The sequence below is a fragment of the Mytilus galloprovincialis genome, chromosome 5, assembly GCF_965363235.1.
Source record: "Mytilus galloprovincialis chromosome 5, xbMytGall1.hap1.1, whole genome shotgun sequence".
NCBI lineage: Eukaryota > Metazoa > Mollusca > Bivalvia > Mytilida > Mytilidae > Mytilus > Mytilus galloprovincialis.
Window position 1 is genome coordinate 17,351,457 of NC_134842.1, and position 19,676 is coordinate 17,371,132.

The window sequence follows — 19,676 nt, forward strand, 5'->3', positions numbered from 1 at the left end:
GAATAGAACTGAGTTTAGGAAAGTAACATAAATTAACCATGTTAACCATGTCAAACTTATCCAAACTATGACAAAATCACTGTACTAAACGCTCCTCGATATGACGACCTTACTACCTGTGATATTAGTAGGTGATTTTAATATTCCCAGAATATTAGTAGGTGATTTTAATATTCCCAGAATATATATAGTAGGTGATTTTTTCGCATCTTTACCATGTTTACAAATATACTAATTTCAGAAGACCTCAGTTAAATCTTCCTGAGGCAAAAAGTCATATAAACTTTGAACTTCACGATGTAAGAAAGAAAAGAAAAAAGAAGAAGAAAGAAGTAGAAGAAGCACTTATAGCAGGTTTTCCATCTGGAAGATTATTTTATTTTTACCTGTTCAATTTAAATTGCTATATTTTTTTCAGCTTTTTATAAACCTTAACTGTTGTTAATGGCACGTAATATTACATTCTACATAAAATGAAAAACAACAAAAATACCGGAATCCAATAAAAATTACAAATTGGTCGATCCTGAATTAATTTTGACTAAATCAGACTTTTATGAACATGGCGAAATTCTCGTACCATGAGTTACTCTGTAGATACAGAGAAATCGTTACGTTATTGTAATAAAATTCAAGTCAAGTGGCAACTAACAGATAATAATTGTAATCAGTTATCCCCTACAATTACTATATAATTATAATTTGTTTTAAAAAACTATAATGAATTAAAGTGAATACCAACATATTCATTAGTCATAATTGATTTTCTTTTCTTTACAAATCGATCTTTTCGAATGCAAGTTTCCTGTCTTTGAGACTTATTTTTTGCCGGCTGAAGTTATGCTTCCGGTTGAAGATTGTATGATTGAATGATTTTTTTTTTATTTTGGAACTTTTAAAACATGTAATCAAAATGCACTTGTTAAGCTATGGGGAACAGCAATCAGAAGAATCCCTTAAGAAAGGCCCAATCGGTTCCAGAATCCCAGGTGAATGTCGCTTTTAGAAATATTGAAAGCTAAACAAACATGACAAAGAAACATGAATATTTTATAAGTATACATTAAATTAATAAACAAAAGTATATTTGATTTAGCATAAGATTAAGGCAGAAACATAGAAATGGAACCTCGATTTTAAATGTGTACACAAACTAGGTCAAACTAATACAAGTGACAAGTTCTTCAGCTTAAAACTTGTTGCCTTTGATTGGAGGTAATATGAGGCAGGCATAACCTGTGAATGGGGACGAAGTCTGTATGTATTATTTTTTTAATTCAATCACGTTGATAAAAGAAACCGAAATACCGTACGTAACGTTCCCGATTTTGATTCTGTTGTTAGGGAATTAGCTGTGACGTTCTTTAAATTATGACGTCATATTCGATGTAAACAAAAGAAACGCTTTCATCAGGTCACGTTTTTTCATATCAAACAATTATTAAAATTGAATTTGTATTGAGATCCAATCTTATATTTTACTAGACTGATAAATATAAATTTTTTCAAAGACTCATGCAAACAAGACAGATATCTGCGCAAAAGTGGAGAAAACCGGAACAGGAAGTAGATCTGAAAAAAAAAGTTAACGATTTTGAGTTCATTAGTAGAATGAAAAATTCGGGAAATTTTCCCTATTTTTTTTTTTTTTTTTTTTTTTAATTTATTTTTCTACCGTAATTGGGGACTTCGTCCCCATATTAGGTCCATTTGCACCCAATACACTTATGCAGCCTACATGTATGCACATCTCACATTTACTCTGAGATCTGTTTGCACCCGCCAAATTTAAATTCAAATTTCAGATGAATTATTAGAAAATTATGATCGTTGATTAAGAATTTTACAAGGGTAACACGAATGACCGAATAACACTTATTATTGGGACGAAGTCCCCAATTACGGTAGAAAAATCAATAAAAAAAAAAAAATTGGGGAAAATTTCCCGAATTTTTCATTCTACTAATGAACTCAAAATAGTTAACTTGTTTTTTCAGATCTACTTCCGTTTCCGATCTTGTTTGCATCGTTTGCATGAGACTTTGAATAACATGTATATTTATCAACATATCAACAAATATTGGAAGGAATTCAACACCCAATCATTTTTAATAATTGTTTGATATGAAAAAAACGTTACCTGAATAACAGCGTTTCTTTGTTTACATTGAATATGTCGTCATAACTTGAATAACGTCACAACTTAATCCCTAACAACAGAACCAATATCGGAAACGTTACGGTATTTCTGTTTTTTTTATCAACATGTTTGAATTAAAAAAAAAAATACAGACTTCGTCCCCATTCATTGCCATTCACAGGTAATGCCTGCCTCATATTATCCGAATAACACTTGTAATGACCGAATAACACTTCAAATTTTAATATTAACACATGTTGGTGACTTTTAAACATTGATTATTAAATAATAATATATAACAAGTGTATTTTATTACTTAAAAACGATTTACAGAAAGCAGGTAAGTTAATAATCATCTTTATAAATTTATAAATATTGGTGTGCACATCCAAGATGGCAACCAATGAAATCAATGGATGAATAAAAGAAAGATTGCATACGAGCCCTCAAGATGCCATGGAAGTGAAGTCAAGACAAAGAAAAATTTGAGGTTAGGCGCCTCCCCTTTTAAAGAAAATATGGAATAGTTAACTGTTTAAAATAATTATTGTTTCAATTTTAGTTATTGAAAAAAAAAATAATATAAAATTGCAATTTCTACTTAGAAATCAAAGATCTGTGTAATATATTTTCATTTTTTTAAATATAAAAATGGAGATAAACCAAGCCACTTTGAAAATACTAAGATACCATGCACAAGGCACAGGCTTATCTGTTATAGGGTAAGACATAGAAATAGATATAATTTATTGCAAAATGTGGCGTCCTTGTGGACCCCCATTTCAACTACGAGGAGTGTTTCCAGAGATTTAGCAAGGTAAATATTTAGTAAGATTTTATTTCTCATTAAAGTCGTTCTTGTCCAGTAATATAAGCCTTGAACGAATTTCAATGTGAAAATAAATTCTGAAAAATGAATTTGTCTCCGTTTTCTGAAATTTATCATATTTGGGTATTATTTCTAAACAATTTGTAAGAAAGAAAGTAGTAAAAGAGGGACGAAAGATACCAGAGTGACAGTGAAAATAAACTGACAACACCTGGCTAAAAATGAAAAAGACAAACAGACAAACAACAGAACACATGACACAACATAGAAAACTAAAGAATAAGCAACACGAACCCTACCAAAAACTAGGGGTGATCTCGGTTGCACCGGAAGTGTAAGCAGAACATATCCAATATCATTTGTGATACGGTCAACTAACTCATGATGGCATCCGTAATATTTATGAAGGGATTATTTCAACTTCACCATTTGGAACTTTTGGTTTAAGAGCTTTCTTGTGAGCATTAACCCTCTATCGCAATTGGAAAGCTGAAATTATCTCTTTTGATGTAAAGTTTTGTTTTTAACCAATCCTAAATGTCAATTTCTAGATGCTAGTTTAGATATGAGGCAAGTAAGATTCTAAACTTAATTCTAAAAAAAGGAAAAGACCAAGGACAGCACATACGAACTGAAATATTTTCATAATGACTCCATGTGAAATGTATTTTGTTCAAGAAGAAGAAATACTCTTTAACATCAAATTTCTAAATAATCCAAAAGTTCTTATATGTTTTTATCTTTTAAAATAGAATTTTGCCAAAAGAAAGTATTTTATTAAACAGAAAAACTCATATCAAATTAGTTTCAATAATCTTTTTTTTCAAGTTTTATTTTCTGAAGAAAAGATAATTATTAGAAATTCTTTGGGAATCAATGAAGCTTATTACCCTTTTACATTGTACAGAAAATTTAGTGCAGAGTGTCCATATCGTAAAATTATTTAATGATTAATTATTATTGGGCACGTGTTAGTAAACAACAACTCAATTAAACAATATAATAGAACTGTAAGGTAATAAATATTTTGTTTATTGGGACCTCATTATCACAATTAAATCATCTAATTGGCACAAAATATTTCACTATTAAAACTTATTTAATGTATGAAAATAAAGGAACATAGCAATAAAAAAACGTAAATACTAAGAATAATAATTGTGTTTCCATTTATTACTTTGATTTTTGATTTTTGAGTAAATTAAGTATAAAATTTAATACAAATAAAATAAAATAAGAAATAAGTAAAATATAATCCAATTAGTGAAATGAATGTCTTCATTATAATTAAATATTTATGAAAATAATTACTTTATTCTTCTTGTACAATGTTTTTTTTTCTATTAATAAAATATCAAATCAATTTCACATTTGTTCTTTATATATTTCATACACCTTCTTATAAATAGTACATTTGTGTATGTTAAAAATATATATACTTTAGAAAATACTTGCCTCTCTAGGGCCTTGAAAATTTTAATATGACAACACACATACGAATCATACATTCAGAAGCTTTTTTTAATTTTTAGTATAAAACAATTGAGTCTATTCAATAATTTTTTATTAAATTTAAATTAAATATTTCAAAATTCTTAATTACGTTTTGATTCAATATTGAGTAAATCGTTAAGAAAAGTAATTGGTGATTGGAGTAATTGCATTGCTTTGATGTATTTGTTAACTTTTCAAAACCATTCTGGAAAAACAATTATTAGACAATCTTCTCTTGTCTATACAGTAAATTATGTAATACTAGTTTATTTTCATAGCATTTTCCTTTGCATTCGAACATGCAATCTTTCTTTTATTCTGCCCATTCAATATCTTCCTCAATGGTCGCCATGTTGGATGTACACACCAATTTTTATAATGATCTTTATTAACTTACCTGCTTTCTGTAAATCATTTTTAAGTTATAAAATACACTTATTATATAATATTATTTAATAATCAATGTTTAAAAGTTACCAACATGTGTTAATATTTGAATTTATAGTGTTATTCGGTCATTACAAGTGTTATTCGGATAATAACAGCGTTATTTGGTCATTCGAGGTACCGATTTTACAATGTTCACAAAGCCTTGTCAAAATTTCACTTTAATTTGATACAATGAAAAAAATATGCTTTGAAAAATATAAAGCAATACACCAACTAAAGCTTGATTAAGATTACACTGTACCACACAAAAAACCTTATCAGAATCTCACTAAACTTTGAAACTATGAAAAAAGTACACATTTGTAGCAATACACTAACCAAAACATGATCAACATACAAAAGCATTGTCAGATTCTCACTTTATACTGAAACAATGATTTTTGGGATATGATTGCTTTCAAGCAATCTGTAGACTTATACGATTGGCTCAGGGGCCATGCCCTCACGTCAACCGTTTTATTCTAAACATTAAGGAACATCTCAGATTCTTATCCCTTACCATGCTGAGTTGTTTTCAGAAATTGTCTAAATTTCGAGTATTTGCAAAAATATGCAAATGATATGCAAATGAGCTGTACCCTGATGCTGATGCATACTGATTACAATAAATCTAAAATAGGTGATCACGGGGTGGGGTGGTCGGGGTGGGGAGGCGGAATTTTTTTGTCGGGAATTTGCCCCAAAGTTGGTCCTCAGGTACAAAAAGCGTCAATTTTGACCTTTTTTCGTTCTTTTTCTCGACCTGTAAGTCCGAGAGATGCTAATAGATGCATCCATCTGTAGTTTACATGTAGCGTGGACACCAGTGAACAGTTTTATAACAACAGTTGTTAGGTCGGAGTGAAACTGATCTGGGTTCATCAGTGTAAAGAAGGTCATTTGCACCAAAATTCACCAAATTTCGGAATTTTTCCAATTTTGAACTTTAACTGGACTTGCAACCGGAAGTAGTCGTTTCCTCGGCGTATTTTGATAATAGACACGACCAGTCGTTATGTGCCTTTAGGTTAACGGTATTTGTCAAGGTTTCAATCCTCTGAACTCCGTGATTCAGACCTTGAAGGTAAGCCCACCCCTCCAAAAAACCCAATTTTGTCCGATATCAAATTTTGAAGTTCGTATTTGAGCTCAAAATGAATATTTAAAGTGAGAAACATGACATGAATAGTTTCAGATTGAGGAAACGTTCATACACTACGAAATAAATGGTATTACGATGACCTCTAAATGTATGGAGCGCCATTGATGCCAAAATAACGGTATTCTGGGTGCGGCCGTAATATTACGGCCCCCGCACGACAAGGGTTATGATTGTCTTGGTTTAAAAGGTAAAAACAAACAAATGGATTGAACTTAAACAACTTTCATATAATGTTCTTTTCATAATCTTCATGTTTGATATTTCCCTTGACTTATATATATGCGTGTTTTTAACAACACGGAAAATCAAAATTGAGCAGTATTTATATTTAGTGATTTTATAAATTTTGAAACATGTCAGAGGGAATTTCCCAGTTGTGATAAAAAAGCGGGAGTTCTCTGAATTCTGATAAATCTATTTCTGTCATATAAGAACTGAAGTGGAGTTTTTCATATATATGTCACTGTTATGAACATGATGAAACTGATATTTGATAATGTACTTCCATAAAGAAATAAAGAACCATCTAGGTCGTTTAATAAATGTACGTTCTTGCTCCAGGGTATGTTTAGGTAATTATGCGCATGCATATAGTTTTCTTGACTTCAAGGGGTATTAGATTGAATGGTTGCTCTGAATTCCCCACTCAATTGATTAATTCATAACTCATGGGATCCTTTCTCTGTATGTCTGCTATTGAGAGTTATTGTTGTTGCATAATTTTAAATCATATGCATAATTTAAATTAAAATAAAGTCCACATCACCCCTTCAGGCGAAATGGAGTCTTCCATATTATTATTGTTTTCGAGTTGTCTCCCTTCGAGAAGTAACTTCAGTGAATTCTGAATCAAAACAACACGTTGACAAAAATTAACTCGTTCTGTCAATAAACGTTGTATTATATTAAAAACGATCGCAATTTAAACCTAGGAATGTGTACGGAAAGAAGTCATGATCACTGACTCATATTAAAGGAAATTAAATATTTAAAGAGTTAGGAATGGGGTTCCTCCTAGAATTAACGTAGGAAAATAGGTGATACATGTAAGATACGAAGTGAAATACCTTCTCTCACTCTGAGTCGCAGTGACTGCTGAGGAAAGTAAACTTAGAATTGATAGTACAAAACTAAAACACAATAGGCCTAAGTATATTGTTCATATACTTTTATCCGGGATTGGCTATTTTGTAACTATTCAGATAACCTATATTTTACATTTTACATGTGCAGTTGAATTGGTTTTGAAAATAATATTATCCAGCTACATGTATACATGTGTCAATGAAAACAATGGCAATCGTATCCCTCAGAGCAATCTGCTCTTTGATTTTTTATAGCTATACACTTACTTAAACTCTATTACAAAATTACTAAACACAAAACCAGTAAAAAGTTTGCAAAGTGAAGGGTGAGAACAGACTTTGGGTGTGAAGGGGCGAGCATGTTTTTTGGCGAATGTACCTTATTCTTGTTCATGTTGTTTTGAAAGGGAATGAATTGCTGAATCAAACTGTATTTTAAATATGCTTTAATTATGTGATATAAATTATTTTTCAGTTTTTACAAGAAACAAATCCTGATTTTGTAAGAAGTAAAACAAGAGCATCTGCTCGATTGAGTCGTGGAAAGTCACATGAACAATTAGAGAATGATTCCTCCACTCCAAACAAACCCAAGTGGAATAATGTTCCATTGGTTGAAGCCTTGTTCTTGCCAGATTTTCCAGTACGAGGAGATTTTAAACAGCAAGAGTTTGAGGTACACTTAAAGTTTAAAATTAGTTACCTTTAGTCAACCATTGCTAATGCAGCATTGCACCAAAAACATGAGTAATGGTTCTAATTTCTAAAATTGAAGTAAGGTATACATGTTTATTTAACATTTGTGATTTGATTACTTCTTAGTATGATATGGATATCTATTCTCTTGTAATTCCCTTCCCACATTTCTTCTCTCACATAAAACTGCTGGAATAAAACATTGTAAAATGTTCTAAATAAAAAAAAGCATACACATAAAAAAATCTCAGTTATGAAGACATATACATACCAGTTCATCACTTAAAAACCTGTCTTATAATTACCAAATAAATGGTGCAGTATTTATGAGTGCATCACCCACGACTCCAGCATTTTCAGTGCAAACTACCAGCACAGAGGATTGTTATATGTGTCACCTTGTGTGTATGTGATCAGGTTTTGTATTAGTCAACTTTTAAATATGTCTCTTTGTGAATACTTGTTTTGTACTTCAGGTTATTGATGTTATAGCTAAGGGAGCCTATGGTAATGTGTATTTGGTTCGAAGGGAAGATGAAAAACAGAACTATGCAGTTAAAGTAAGTGGTTCAGACCATTTGTTGTTATTTGCAGACTGCAGGGATTCAAAAACTTTATCAGGTGTTCTAGTCTCATTTTCATCATTATTTTTTAGCAATAAAAAAAAATTCTAGATTGTTTCAATGTTTCATTTGTGAAAACAAATTTTAAAACTGTCGATCACCCACTTCTTACTTCCTGTTTGAAGACTGATTTTTTTTTTATCATTGAAATAAGATGTCCAGTTTATACGTCAATAAGACATCAACTATATGAATCAAATGACTAAAAGACATCTTGAAGTCATCATACAGTCAAAAAACAGTCAATATATAGTCTTCAACAATAGACAGATCACTACAATACATCAAGCTATAAATGATCTTCCAATAGATAGGTGTCCATACAAAATGTCAAGCTCTTATTGATAGATAATAACTGTTACAATTCAATAATATTATATTGTTTGGAAAGTATACATACAATGACATAAATCATTATGAATTGTGCAAAAAAAAAATTAAAACAAATATGTAAATATTAAAATTAAGGTGATCCGAGAAGCTATCTAGGATTTGCCTTTGTCATAAAAAATAACAAAATACGATAACATGATTAAGATATATTAGTAGCATCGCAAAGGTTACATTAAAACCACTAAGAAAAGATAATTTTTGTCAATTTAAAAAAAAAGTGTTGAATACTTTGTACCACATAGCATATAAATAAATGTTTTAAAGTTGGAGTTATTTTAATTAAGGATAATAATATATGTATTGTAGGTTATGGGAAAAACTCAGATTATTGTAGAGAATGCCATACAGCAGTGTAAAGATGAGGCAGCAATCCAGGTAAATACATGCCAAAGTTGACAATAACTTTTTTCTACGTCCCCAGTAATGTTATTAACTCTATCCACACATATCACGGCATTTGCCACACACTGATATCTGCTGCTATGCCTCTATCATGTCTATGTAGATACCATGGCATACAACTATATCATGAACAGTAGAAGAACACACTTTTGTCCAAAAGCATATCTGATGAATGTTGATAGACAGATCATACCAAAGATGTTGGAGTCTAATATATACTGTACCCTTGTCAAAAAAACAATTGTTAGAAGTTGTAGAAAGTCTAATAATTTTGTATACAATTACCATACACACATGACAAATATATCATGCTGCTAGTAAAATACTGTAGTCAAAATTTCAACTGAAGTCTTGACACAAGTAATTGTTTTTAACACACAGAAGTCCATTCCCATTTTGAACAGTTTCATGCTGGTTCCTTTTTCACTTTTTTTTTAAATTGTTTTTTGTCGAGCCTGCAACTTTTGTTGCAGAAAGCTCGACATAGGGATAGTGATCCGGCGGCGGCTACGGCGGCGGCGGCGGTGTTAGCTCACTTCTTAAAAGCTTTATATTTTCGAAGGTGAAAGACCTGGATGCTTCATACTTTGTATATAATAGATGCTTCATGTTATGAAGTTTCCGTCAGTCACATGTCCAATAACCTTGACCTCATTTTCATGGTTCAGTGACTACTTGAAAAAAAAGTTCAAATTTTTTGTAATGTTGAATTCTCTCTTATTATAAGTAATAGGATAACTATATTTGATATGTGCGTACCTTGCAAGGTCCTCATGTCTGTCAGACAGTTTTCACTTGACCTCGACCTCATTTCATGGATCAGTGAACAAGGTTAAGTTTTGGTGGTCAAGTCCATATCTCAGATACTATAAGCAATAGGGCTAGCATATTCAGTCTATGGAAGGACTGTAAGGTGTACATGTCCAACTGGCAGGTGTCATCTGACCTTGACCTCATTTTCATGGTTCAGTGGTTATAGTTAAATTTTTGTGTTTTGGTCTGTTTTTCTCATACTATATGCAATAGGTCTACTATATTTGTTGTATGGAATGATTGTAAGCTATACATGTCTAGCGGGCAGATGTCATGTGACCTTGACCTCATTTTCATGGTTCAGTGGTCAAAGTTAAGTTTTTGAGTTTTGGTCTTTTTATCTAATACTATATGCCATAGGTCAACTATATTTGGTGTATGGAAATATTTTATGATCTTTATGTCAGTCGCGCAGGTTTTATTTGACCATGACCTCATTTTCACGGTTCATTGCACAGTGTTAAGTTTTTGTGTTTTGGTCTATTTTTCTTAAACTATCAGTAATGGGTCAACTATATATGTTGTATAGAAGCATTGTTAGCTGTACTTGTCTGCCTGGCATGGTTCATCTGACCTTGACCTCATTTTCAAGGTTCATTGGTCTTTGTTTAGTTATCTTGGTTAATGTTAAGTTTATGTGACAGTTGTAATAAAGCTTAGCTTTATACTTAGGACTATCAACATAATATCAATGATTAGTATAGAAGGTGAGACATTTCAGCGTGTGCACTCTTGTCTTCTCAGTTAGTATAATGTTTTTGCAGTAAAATTCTTGTTATTGAAATTGTTATATATTTAATTTTCAGGCAATGCTTGGCGATCATCCATTCATTGTAAAGCTTCATGAATACTGGCAGTCTCGTAAATTTTTATATATAGGTAAGAATTTGGTTTACATTGTAGTTAATCTGTTGTTTAATTGCTGGTTAAATTTTGGATTTGATATTTTCAGAAAGTTTAATATGTTAATATATATATTTCATGATGAATAATTCTCAAAGAGCAGTGATTTAATCCATTTGCATTTCATGTGTTTTGAAATCTTTAATATGCTTTTCTATGATACAATAGGAATTCATCATATGGAGTTATGGACGCAACTCATTCTGCTTTCAATTACATGTGCAAGCTTTTCTGAGGGCAGCGCTTACTCTTCTTTTAATAATAATTTACAATCCCTCTTGATTAAACTGGAAATAATCATAAATTAAGATTTTAACATCTATAATACTACCTGACTACTGTAAATTCAGAAATAATTGCATGTATTTATTATTTCAATTTTGTCATTTTGGATTAAAAGTTTTATCTGTTTTTTTGCGATATTGAGAAAATCCTTTTTCATTCAAAAAAAAATTTCAAAATGGGAGGTTTAAATTTACCCTGTCACATTATTTGCAATAATAAAAAATATCGCAAAGATTTCTGAATCTACAGTATTCCAAATGAGGATACCTGTGCTCCTATATTGCAATGCATAATAATGACTTTTGTTTATAAATAATTTGATGATATGTTTTGTTTCAGTATTAGATTATGTACCATTTGGAGACATGTTTACATTGTGGACATTCCATGGATATTTCCCTCAACCTTTAGTCAAGATTTATGTTTGTCAATTAGCTTTAGTAATGGGTATGTAAATCATTTGTTTTATCTTAATGAAAATCTAAGCAGTTGTTAATATACATTTATAAGATGTTTTTTGAAACCAAACAAATAAAAAGTTTAAGAACATTACAATCAAAAGGACCAAAACGGTAGTTAGTAAGAAAATTTCAGCAAAATACTGACAATGATTTAAGAGGATTAAGGAATACAGATTGCAACTTTTATATATATAAAGAGAAATCTATGTTTTGCTATTGGAAACCACACAAATCTTTTGGATAAAAAAAGATAAAAGTTAAAAAAATTTAAATGAGTGATGATATACTGATGCACTATAACTATGATCAACACTATTTTAAGAAATTTTGAGTCGAGTGATATAAAAATTAAGTGTAGAAAATAAGAGAGCATGTGTGTTGTCAATGAAATTAACAACGTCTTCATAGGTAAAATAGCTAAACAGATTATCCTTTGCTTTTCTCACTTTCCCCTTATCAGCTCAAGGGAGAAAATCAATCTCGTTGAGATGACCAAAGATAATCTATAAATATCATGAAACATCCCCTCTCCAGTAACAGAGGATATAGTAAAACTTTTAAATATTTAATGTGTATAACTTGTTAGTCATATTTATTTTTTCAGATTATTTACATAATGCAGGAGTTATTTATAGAGATCTGAAGGTAAATTATAGCTTTATTTCTGCCTTGTAATGAATTATTTATTGTCTAATTTATAGTTGTCTCTCCTGCAATGAAGGACACAGAATATGTTACATATCCATGCTAATTGGGCGGCTACAGCATAAATTATTTGTATGAAAGTATGCAATTTTACATTTTAAAAGTTAGAATAGAATAGAATATTTTTATTTACCGAATTAGGGCACCAGGAGGCCATGTAGTGTATAAACAATATTATTACAAACAATAACATATATGCAATACACAGACAAAAGATATGTGTCATGTGTATTAAAAAAAAATATATATACTACAGGAAATACACTCAACCAAAATAATAGCAATTTATTATTATTCAACTAATACTATGGTACAAGAACTGCATGCTGCTTTTCTTGTATAAAAGTGCATTTTGTTATATTTTCTTCTGACATATGACGTTTTCATGGGTCAATTACTGGTTCAAATATATGACTAATATTTTTTCAAAGAGAATTGATGTATCCAGTTATCATTAGTTATACACATGTAAAAAAATATATTTTTGGTATATATACAATCGTTGGAAGGTATAGTATAAGTCCATCAAACAGGTTTTTACTAACCTTGACCTCATTGCATAGATAAAGTGATCAACTTTATGTTTTTCGGTTAATGTAAATGTTTTCCCGAGTATGTTTGTTTTTCAGTATGTGCATTCATTTATTTTTATATGACTGAAATTCAAAATCCTAAGATCAGTAGCTGTATTGTCAGTCATGTTCAGTGTGAGCCAAGGCTCTGTGTTGAAGGCTGTACCTTGACCTATAATGGTTTACTTTTATGAATTGTTACTTGGATGGAGAGTTGTCTCATTGGCTGGCACTCATACCACCTCTACCTATATCTATGCATAATGTAGACATCTTATTAGGTTTGTCAAAAAATGTTCAGCATTGAATCTACTTTTGAGTACACATTAAAAAAAATTCACAGTTATATGAAGTTAAATCAATATTGCAAACAATACAATGTTATAGATAAATCAAGAAAAACATAAAAAAGACAATATCTTTTATTGTACTCCACCTACTTTATCTTGGTTAAATAGTGATCCTTGTGTTCTTTTTGTGTTTTTAGATGGAGAATATTCTGTTTGATCAAGAAGGTAGGTGTAGCTGTTTTATATTAACATATTGTATGTCTTTCATGTTAAAGAAATTTATCATGTAAAATATTGCTTATTTAAGGCTCTTTTTATTACATGACACGACTAGCTTTGACGTCTTGATTAAAAACCTTGAAGCATGTAACTTCAATTAAGAATATTCAGTTTGACTAAAATATGGACATCTGTATTTAATGCTGATTTCTTTTGTTTGTACTGTTAACTGGGAGGAGGTGGGTGCTGTTGGTTGGTGGTTGACAATTGGTGTTGTCTATCAAATATTTTCAGTTATTTCAGGTGTCAAATTTGTTTACTACATGCCTTTATGTATTGAAATGCAAAAGGTATGAAACCAAGTTTTAAAAAAAATCAGAGGGTCGAAACTTCTAAAAAAAAATGTATATTTCTGAAATCATATAAGAGCTTACTCATAAAATGTGATTTACTGTAAACTTGGAAATTTTTTATTCTAATCATATACAGTTGACTCTCGTTATCTCGAAGTCAGCCGGACCCGAGAAATATTTCGAGATACACATAGTTCGACTCAAACGAAAACCGGAAGTTTGACAGAACAAGGGACACAACTCTTGCTTAGCTTGGTAAAGCTTAAATAAATCCGGGTGAATATTGGAAGGGGATCGATATTCTGGTATCAGATCGATGTACTTATATGTCAAAGTCTTTCATTATTACGATAACATTATTTTTACTTTTTCAATTGTTTCAGTTACAACCTTTTCCTATGGCTTTTATCCGAGAGAGTAATTTTCAATCGATATTTCCGTTATTCAGTTCGTTCATAGTTGACAAAATTGTTTATTCTCGGATACAAGAGACTTTAGAAAATTTAGATTCCTCTTCATTTTGTTTTATCTCACTCTTTTTTTTCAAAAGAAAATACAACAAGATGAAAGACGCCGATTTAGTAGTTTTTAGGTGATCATAAACCGAAGTCATTATCCTTACTTAATACACACCCAAGCTCATTAGTGTAAATCACAATTAATTGTTTTGTAAACATTTTAAATACTTTTTCATGAACATTAACAATGCATCACTAATTATTTATGAAAATTCTATAAAAGATAATCTTAGGTAAACACTCGTGGAAATAGCATGTCATAAATCAATACAGTGGTCAGTGACTGGAAATTTAATTACACGTGTATTATCAGATTAACTCTTCAACCCATTTAAATGCCGGAGGTCATGTTTTGACATATTTGTACTAGTTCGAGATAAAGAATGAATTTTGTTAACCTTGGGATCGTAAATTTAGTTCGACTCAACCGAAATTTCAACTCATAAGGAGTCGAATTACATACATTTATATGGTACCAAGTTCGGGACCACGTGATAACTTCGACTCATCCGAAATTTCGAGTCATCCGAGTTCGAGACAACGAGAGTTAACTGTATTATTATAATAGCAGAATTCATGTCCTTTTCAAATTTTTGATGTTAGAAGCAAAATGATAGAATTAAATCTTTGAAGTTAACAAGAATGTCATTCTTATATTTGTTTAGGCAATATACAGTTGACAGATTTTGGATTATCTAAATGGTTAACAAAAGGAGAGAAAACACGGACAATATGTGGTACTCTACAGTATATGGGTAAATATATATATCTAAAATCTTAAAACATACTGTATATCAGAAAATAATTTAATTTTGGATGTAACACGTCTTCTGATTGGCTGATGTTATTTTGTTATGAGCCCATAGACATAATTTAGTCATGTGACCGTGACGTCATCAACGTTTTTTCATGGTTTTCTACGGTTTAAAATGGAATTTAGAATTAAATTATAAGAAATGACTGTAATATTTTTTCTGTCTATTCGAAATAACATAAAAAATGTGATGCACACTGTTAAATAACCCTCTACGCGCGTTATTTAGTGTGCACCACATTTTTTATGTTATTTCTTCATAGACAGAAAAAATATTACAGTCATTCCTTAAGTGTCTTTCTTTGATAAATATTTGTTAGAAAGTTTACTAATGGATTGGTCTACAAACATTGCTTTAAAAATATTAAAAGATTTAATTACATTCACACATTCTTATTAGTTTAAATGAGTGATACAGCCTTGCTAAACTGATATTGTATGTTTTCAGCTCCTGAAGTCCTCGTGTCCCATCCATATGGTCACACTGCAGACTGGTGGTCCCTTGGTATACTTATGTTTGTCATGTTAGCTGGCAAGGTACGGCTGAAAAATAATGAAGAAATTAATTTGATGTCCTTCTATGTAAAAAAAGTTACATTTGTAAAAGGAAATTTCAGTCTTATTCTGTTCATTAAAAGTAACATGTACACAAATATATTCTATTTCAAATTTTTTTTTTACACAATAACACATTGCGCTTAGGTCACTATATGCTATATATCATGTTCTTATAAATTCTCATTATGTATTATTATTTGTTTATATTGCCTTCTGTAGGTTTCAATTTATTTCCCAGTCACTTCAGTTTTATTATTTTATCTTTAATCAGTCAAATATCTGGTTTACTACTACTGAAATTCAGAAATTATTGCATGCATTTATTATTGCGATTTTGTCATTTTAGAGTTTAATGCAATTTTAATTTTTACGATTTTGAGAAAAATCCTGTTTAATTCATATAAAATATTTCAAAATGTTAGTTCAAATTATTGCGTCTGCAACTCTGTCGCATTTTTCGCAATAATAAAAACCTCACATTAATTTCTGAATTTACAGTACTCTTTATCCATTCCAGTATCCAGCAGAGGGCGCTCTTGACCACATGGAGATGACTAAGTTAGTTTGGGAATGTGATTATTTACTCCCTAACTACTGTAGTGATGCAGCTCAGGAAGTTGTCAGTAAAGTAAGCTTATGTATAAATCATTCCATGTATTTCAGTAGTGTTTTTCTAGCTCAATTTGACTGAGTTGTCTCCCATTTGTCACAATTTTCTAGAGTTGTCTCCCATTTACATAACTGGTCATTTTACATTTTGTGTTTTCAAAATTTTATAAATTTCTTTGAATTACTTGACTTATATAATTCAACTGCATTAATAATGATTTCTTGTTGCAACTTTTATTTTCATTTGCTTTAAATAGATTAAATAGATTAAGGTGATTTGAGAGTTTAACATGATAAAATGGGATGTTTTGTTAATGACAGATTAGTATATGAATTAAAATGAAAAAATGGGGTAACCAACCATCTTGACTTTCTATCAGCTAATAAAAAACAATGTGTTAAAGTTACTTGTAGAATTTCATCTTTATTTTTTTATCTTTACAGTTATTAATTAAAAGTCCAGAAAAGAGGATGACAGATATATCTGCTTTACAAAACCTAGTATTTTATAGAGACATTAATTTTACTGCTGTCATTGAGAAAAAGGTATGACTATGTTTGTCTTAAACACAACACACCCTTCTTTTTGGATTAAATTGTTTTGTGGTTTTCTAGTATCAAATGGTAGATATGACATGTATTTTCATGGTCAGAAAAGTTATTTTTTGTATAATTTTTGTATGATTTAAAAAATGCAGAGTAAATCAAGGGCATATTTAATACATGATTTTATTGAATTTGCTGTTACAGTATAGATCAAATTTTTACTGACTGGAGTTGTTCAGAAATAAATTTTGGTCACCAGGTTGATTGATATTTTTGAGTATTTATTTTCTTTAATCACCATAAAAATCATAGAAGAAAAAATGTGGATACGATATACCTTTATTAAAAAATGGAGAATTTTGATAAGCTAAAGAAAGCTTTATAAAGAGGTGTTTATCATGTAAGAGTGATTGACATTTGGTTGTTTAATGTGGGTCTCATTGTGGTCTGAACGTGACGCAGTATGGCTGATTTTTTGTAAGAGTGACATGTGAAAGTCAAATTATTGTGCCATAAAAACTGGAAATGAAGTCTAGCGGGACACGGAAAATTACAAAAAAAATCTTACAAAACAGTTAGCAGGATCCGGGATCAGAACCTCCAAATGAGACCTCTGTTAATAAGCAGTGGTTAAAATTTCATATGAAATTAGAATTTTTGTGATTAGTTGTTTACTGTGAACATTAAAAATTGATGGTAAAGATAAAATTTTCCTTGAGTTTACTGGTAGTTAGCAGTATAGCAGCTTAAGAAAATATTCATTCCTGCAGACTCTTAGGTTTTACTGCATAAAGCTATTTAAAACATATAATATTGTTACTTTTATTTTCAGATCTCACCAAAGCATTCAGTCCCGGTTGACTTTTTCCCTATGTCAGGTGTTAGCTTTAGCTATGCTCCAAATCCTGATCCTAGCTCGACATATTTAGTGAATGGTAAAGATCCGTTTGCAGGGGTAAGGAATTTTTTTTCCTATTTTCATTTCAGAATGAAATATATTATACTAGCAGAATGATCCTTTATAGATTATGTTTGAAAAGACTTTTTTTTCTATTTTGTTTTTAATTAATGTAAGAAATAAACTAGTATGAAATTTAAAAAAAAATGTTTTAGTAGTGATTATCTGAAGCTGCAAGTAAATTAGTTTCTTAAACAATGGCAGAAAGAAAAAACAAATTTACCGATACAAAAACAAAATTATACAGTAAACTAGATATTAATTAACTTATAACTCGATTAATTGTTGATATTTAAGACCACTCTCAGCCCTCTTGGCTACATTTTGTAGTTTATTGGTTGGAGAACATTTTAATAACATGAATTTAAATTATACTGACTGATTATAGTACCTACATTAACAAATGTAGTAGAATTACCTGAAACCAATGTTTTAATCATTTTTCTGCCACATGGCCAACAGATTATGCCATATCATATTTACATCACAAAGAAATATCAACAAATTTATTTCATTTCAGTTTGATACTGTATGGAATCTACCTCCAGATGCAGAAGAAGCTGTGTATGTATGACACATGACAGTCATGTGACCATCTCTACAAATCAGCTGATCTACACTTTAGTAATCAGAATACAGACTATTCATAATCAAAGATTTATGTACACGAGAAAGTTTTGTATGCAGGATTAATACTAGTCTCATATTGTGCTATTGCTTCATGTATTAAGACAATGAGAAGTAGTTTTTGACAATCGCTTGTATATCATTTGCATAATTTAATATGCATGATGTATATCATTTGCATAATTTATTCTGCATGATGTTTTTACATGGTATGTTACTGATTCAGTGTTTGATAGGAAATCTATTTACATTTTCTATGATGGGCATGTTGATTTGTTTTGCTTTGAAATTATTATGATGGTGCTAAAATTGTGTAGAGTAAGCTGACTATAAAGTAACAGTAACTCAGAAAGCTTATATAAAACCAGAAATCCAGAAAAGAATTGTATAGTTCAGAATATTTCTGTAAAATTATGATATTGAAGGATGTAGAAAAATTTTGTAACTGCTTCCTTTAGTGCAGAGAGCTGAGATACTTCATTTGATTTTGTACAATTACATAAAAGATTACTCTACTGTGAAGAGCTACAACTTTAAAAAAAAGTAATATTCAAAATGTTCTTATGTTAAGACAGTTATTTCACAGTGATGTTACAGAATAATTAAAATCTTTGTATTGTAATGCAGTGATTTAGCTAGCGCTCGTCACTTTCGTATTTTACGAAAAGGTTTTCGAAATGACGAAAATATTTCATATCAATTTCGTCACTAAAATTTGGAAAGTGTAAATATATTTACACATCAAATTTCTTGAATTCTACCTGTCTTTATGTTTCTGACAAGTTTATGACCCTCAGGTAATTAACGTTTACCACAGGTGTTGAAAGTTGTGATGACAAGTAATCCGCCTATCGCCAATCAGATGGGTCACTAATCCCTTAATTATTATTATAAAACCTCATAAATGACCATCATAATAATCTATTTAAGTTAAATCAGTCAGTCAGCAATTCATTTTAATCATTTCTCACAATTCTGTCGTATTTTCGTCATTTGAACAAAATTGATAATCTTCCCGGACATTTCAACTTTATTTTACTTTCAATATTTCCTTTACGATCATAATTTGCAGTTTGATTGTCGTAGTTTCGTCATTTTAACGTATTTTTGTCATACTTTACATAAATATTCATCAAAAACTTTCGACAACTTCGATTAAAAAGAATGAAATTTATTCAAAACGTAAATATTT

The 19,676-nt window shown here is 30.4% G+C and overlaps 1 protein-coding gene across 1 annotated transcript; it reads left to right on the top strand.

The window, feature by feature from the left end:
• The first annotated feature begins 837 nt into the window (after positions 1-837).
• Positions 838-19,104, top strand: LOC143075287 (ribosomal protein S6 kinase-related protein-like). The gene is made up of 14 exons (XM_076250659.1): positions 838-989; positions 7,615-7,815; positions 8,312-8,395; positions 9,158-9,226; positions 10,873-10,945; positions 11,594-11,701; positions 12,320-12,360; positions 13,480-13,507; positions 15,038-15,127; positions 15,635-15,723; positions 16,262-16,372; positions 16,798-16,899; positions 17,732-17,854; positions 18,378-19,104. Exons 1-14 carry the CDS (start codon positions 930-932, stop codon positions 18,429-18,431), a joined length of 1,233 nt encoding a protein of 410 aa, XP_076106774.1. The 5' UTR covers positions 838-929; the 3' UTR covers positions 18,432-19,104.
• The last annotated feature ends 572 nt before the right edge of the window (positions 19,105-19,676 follow it).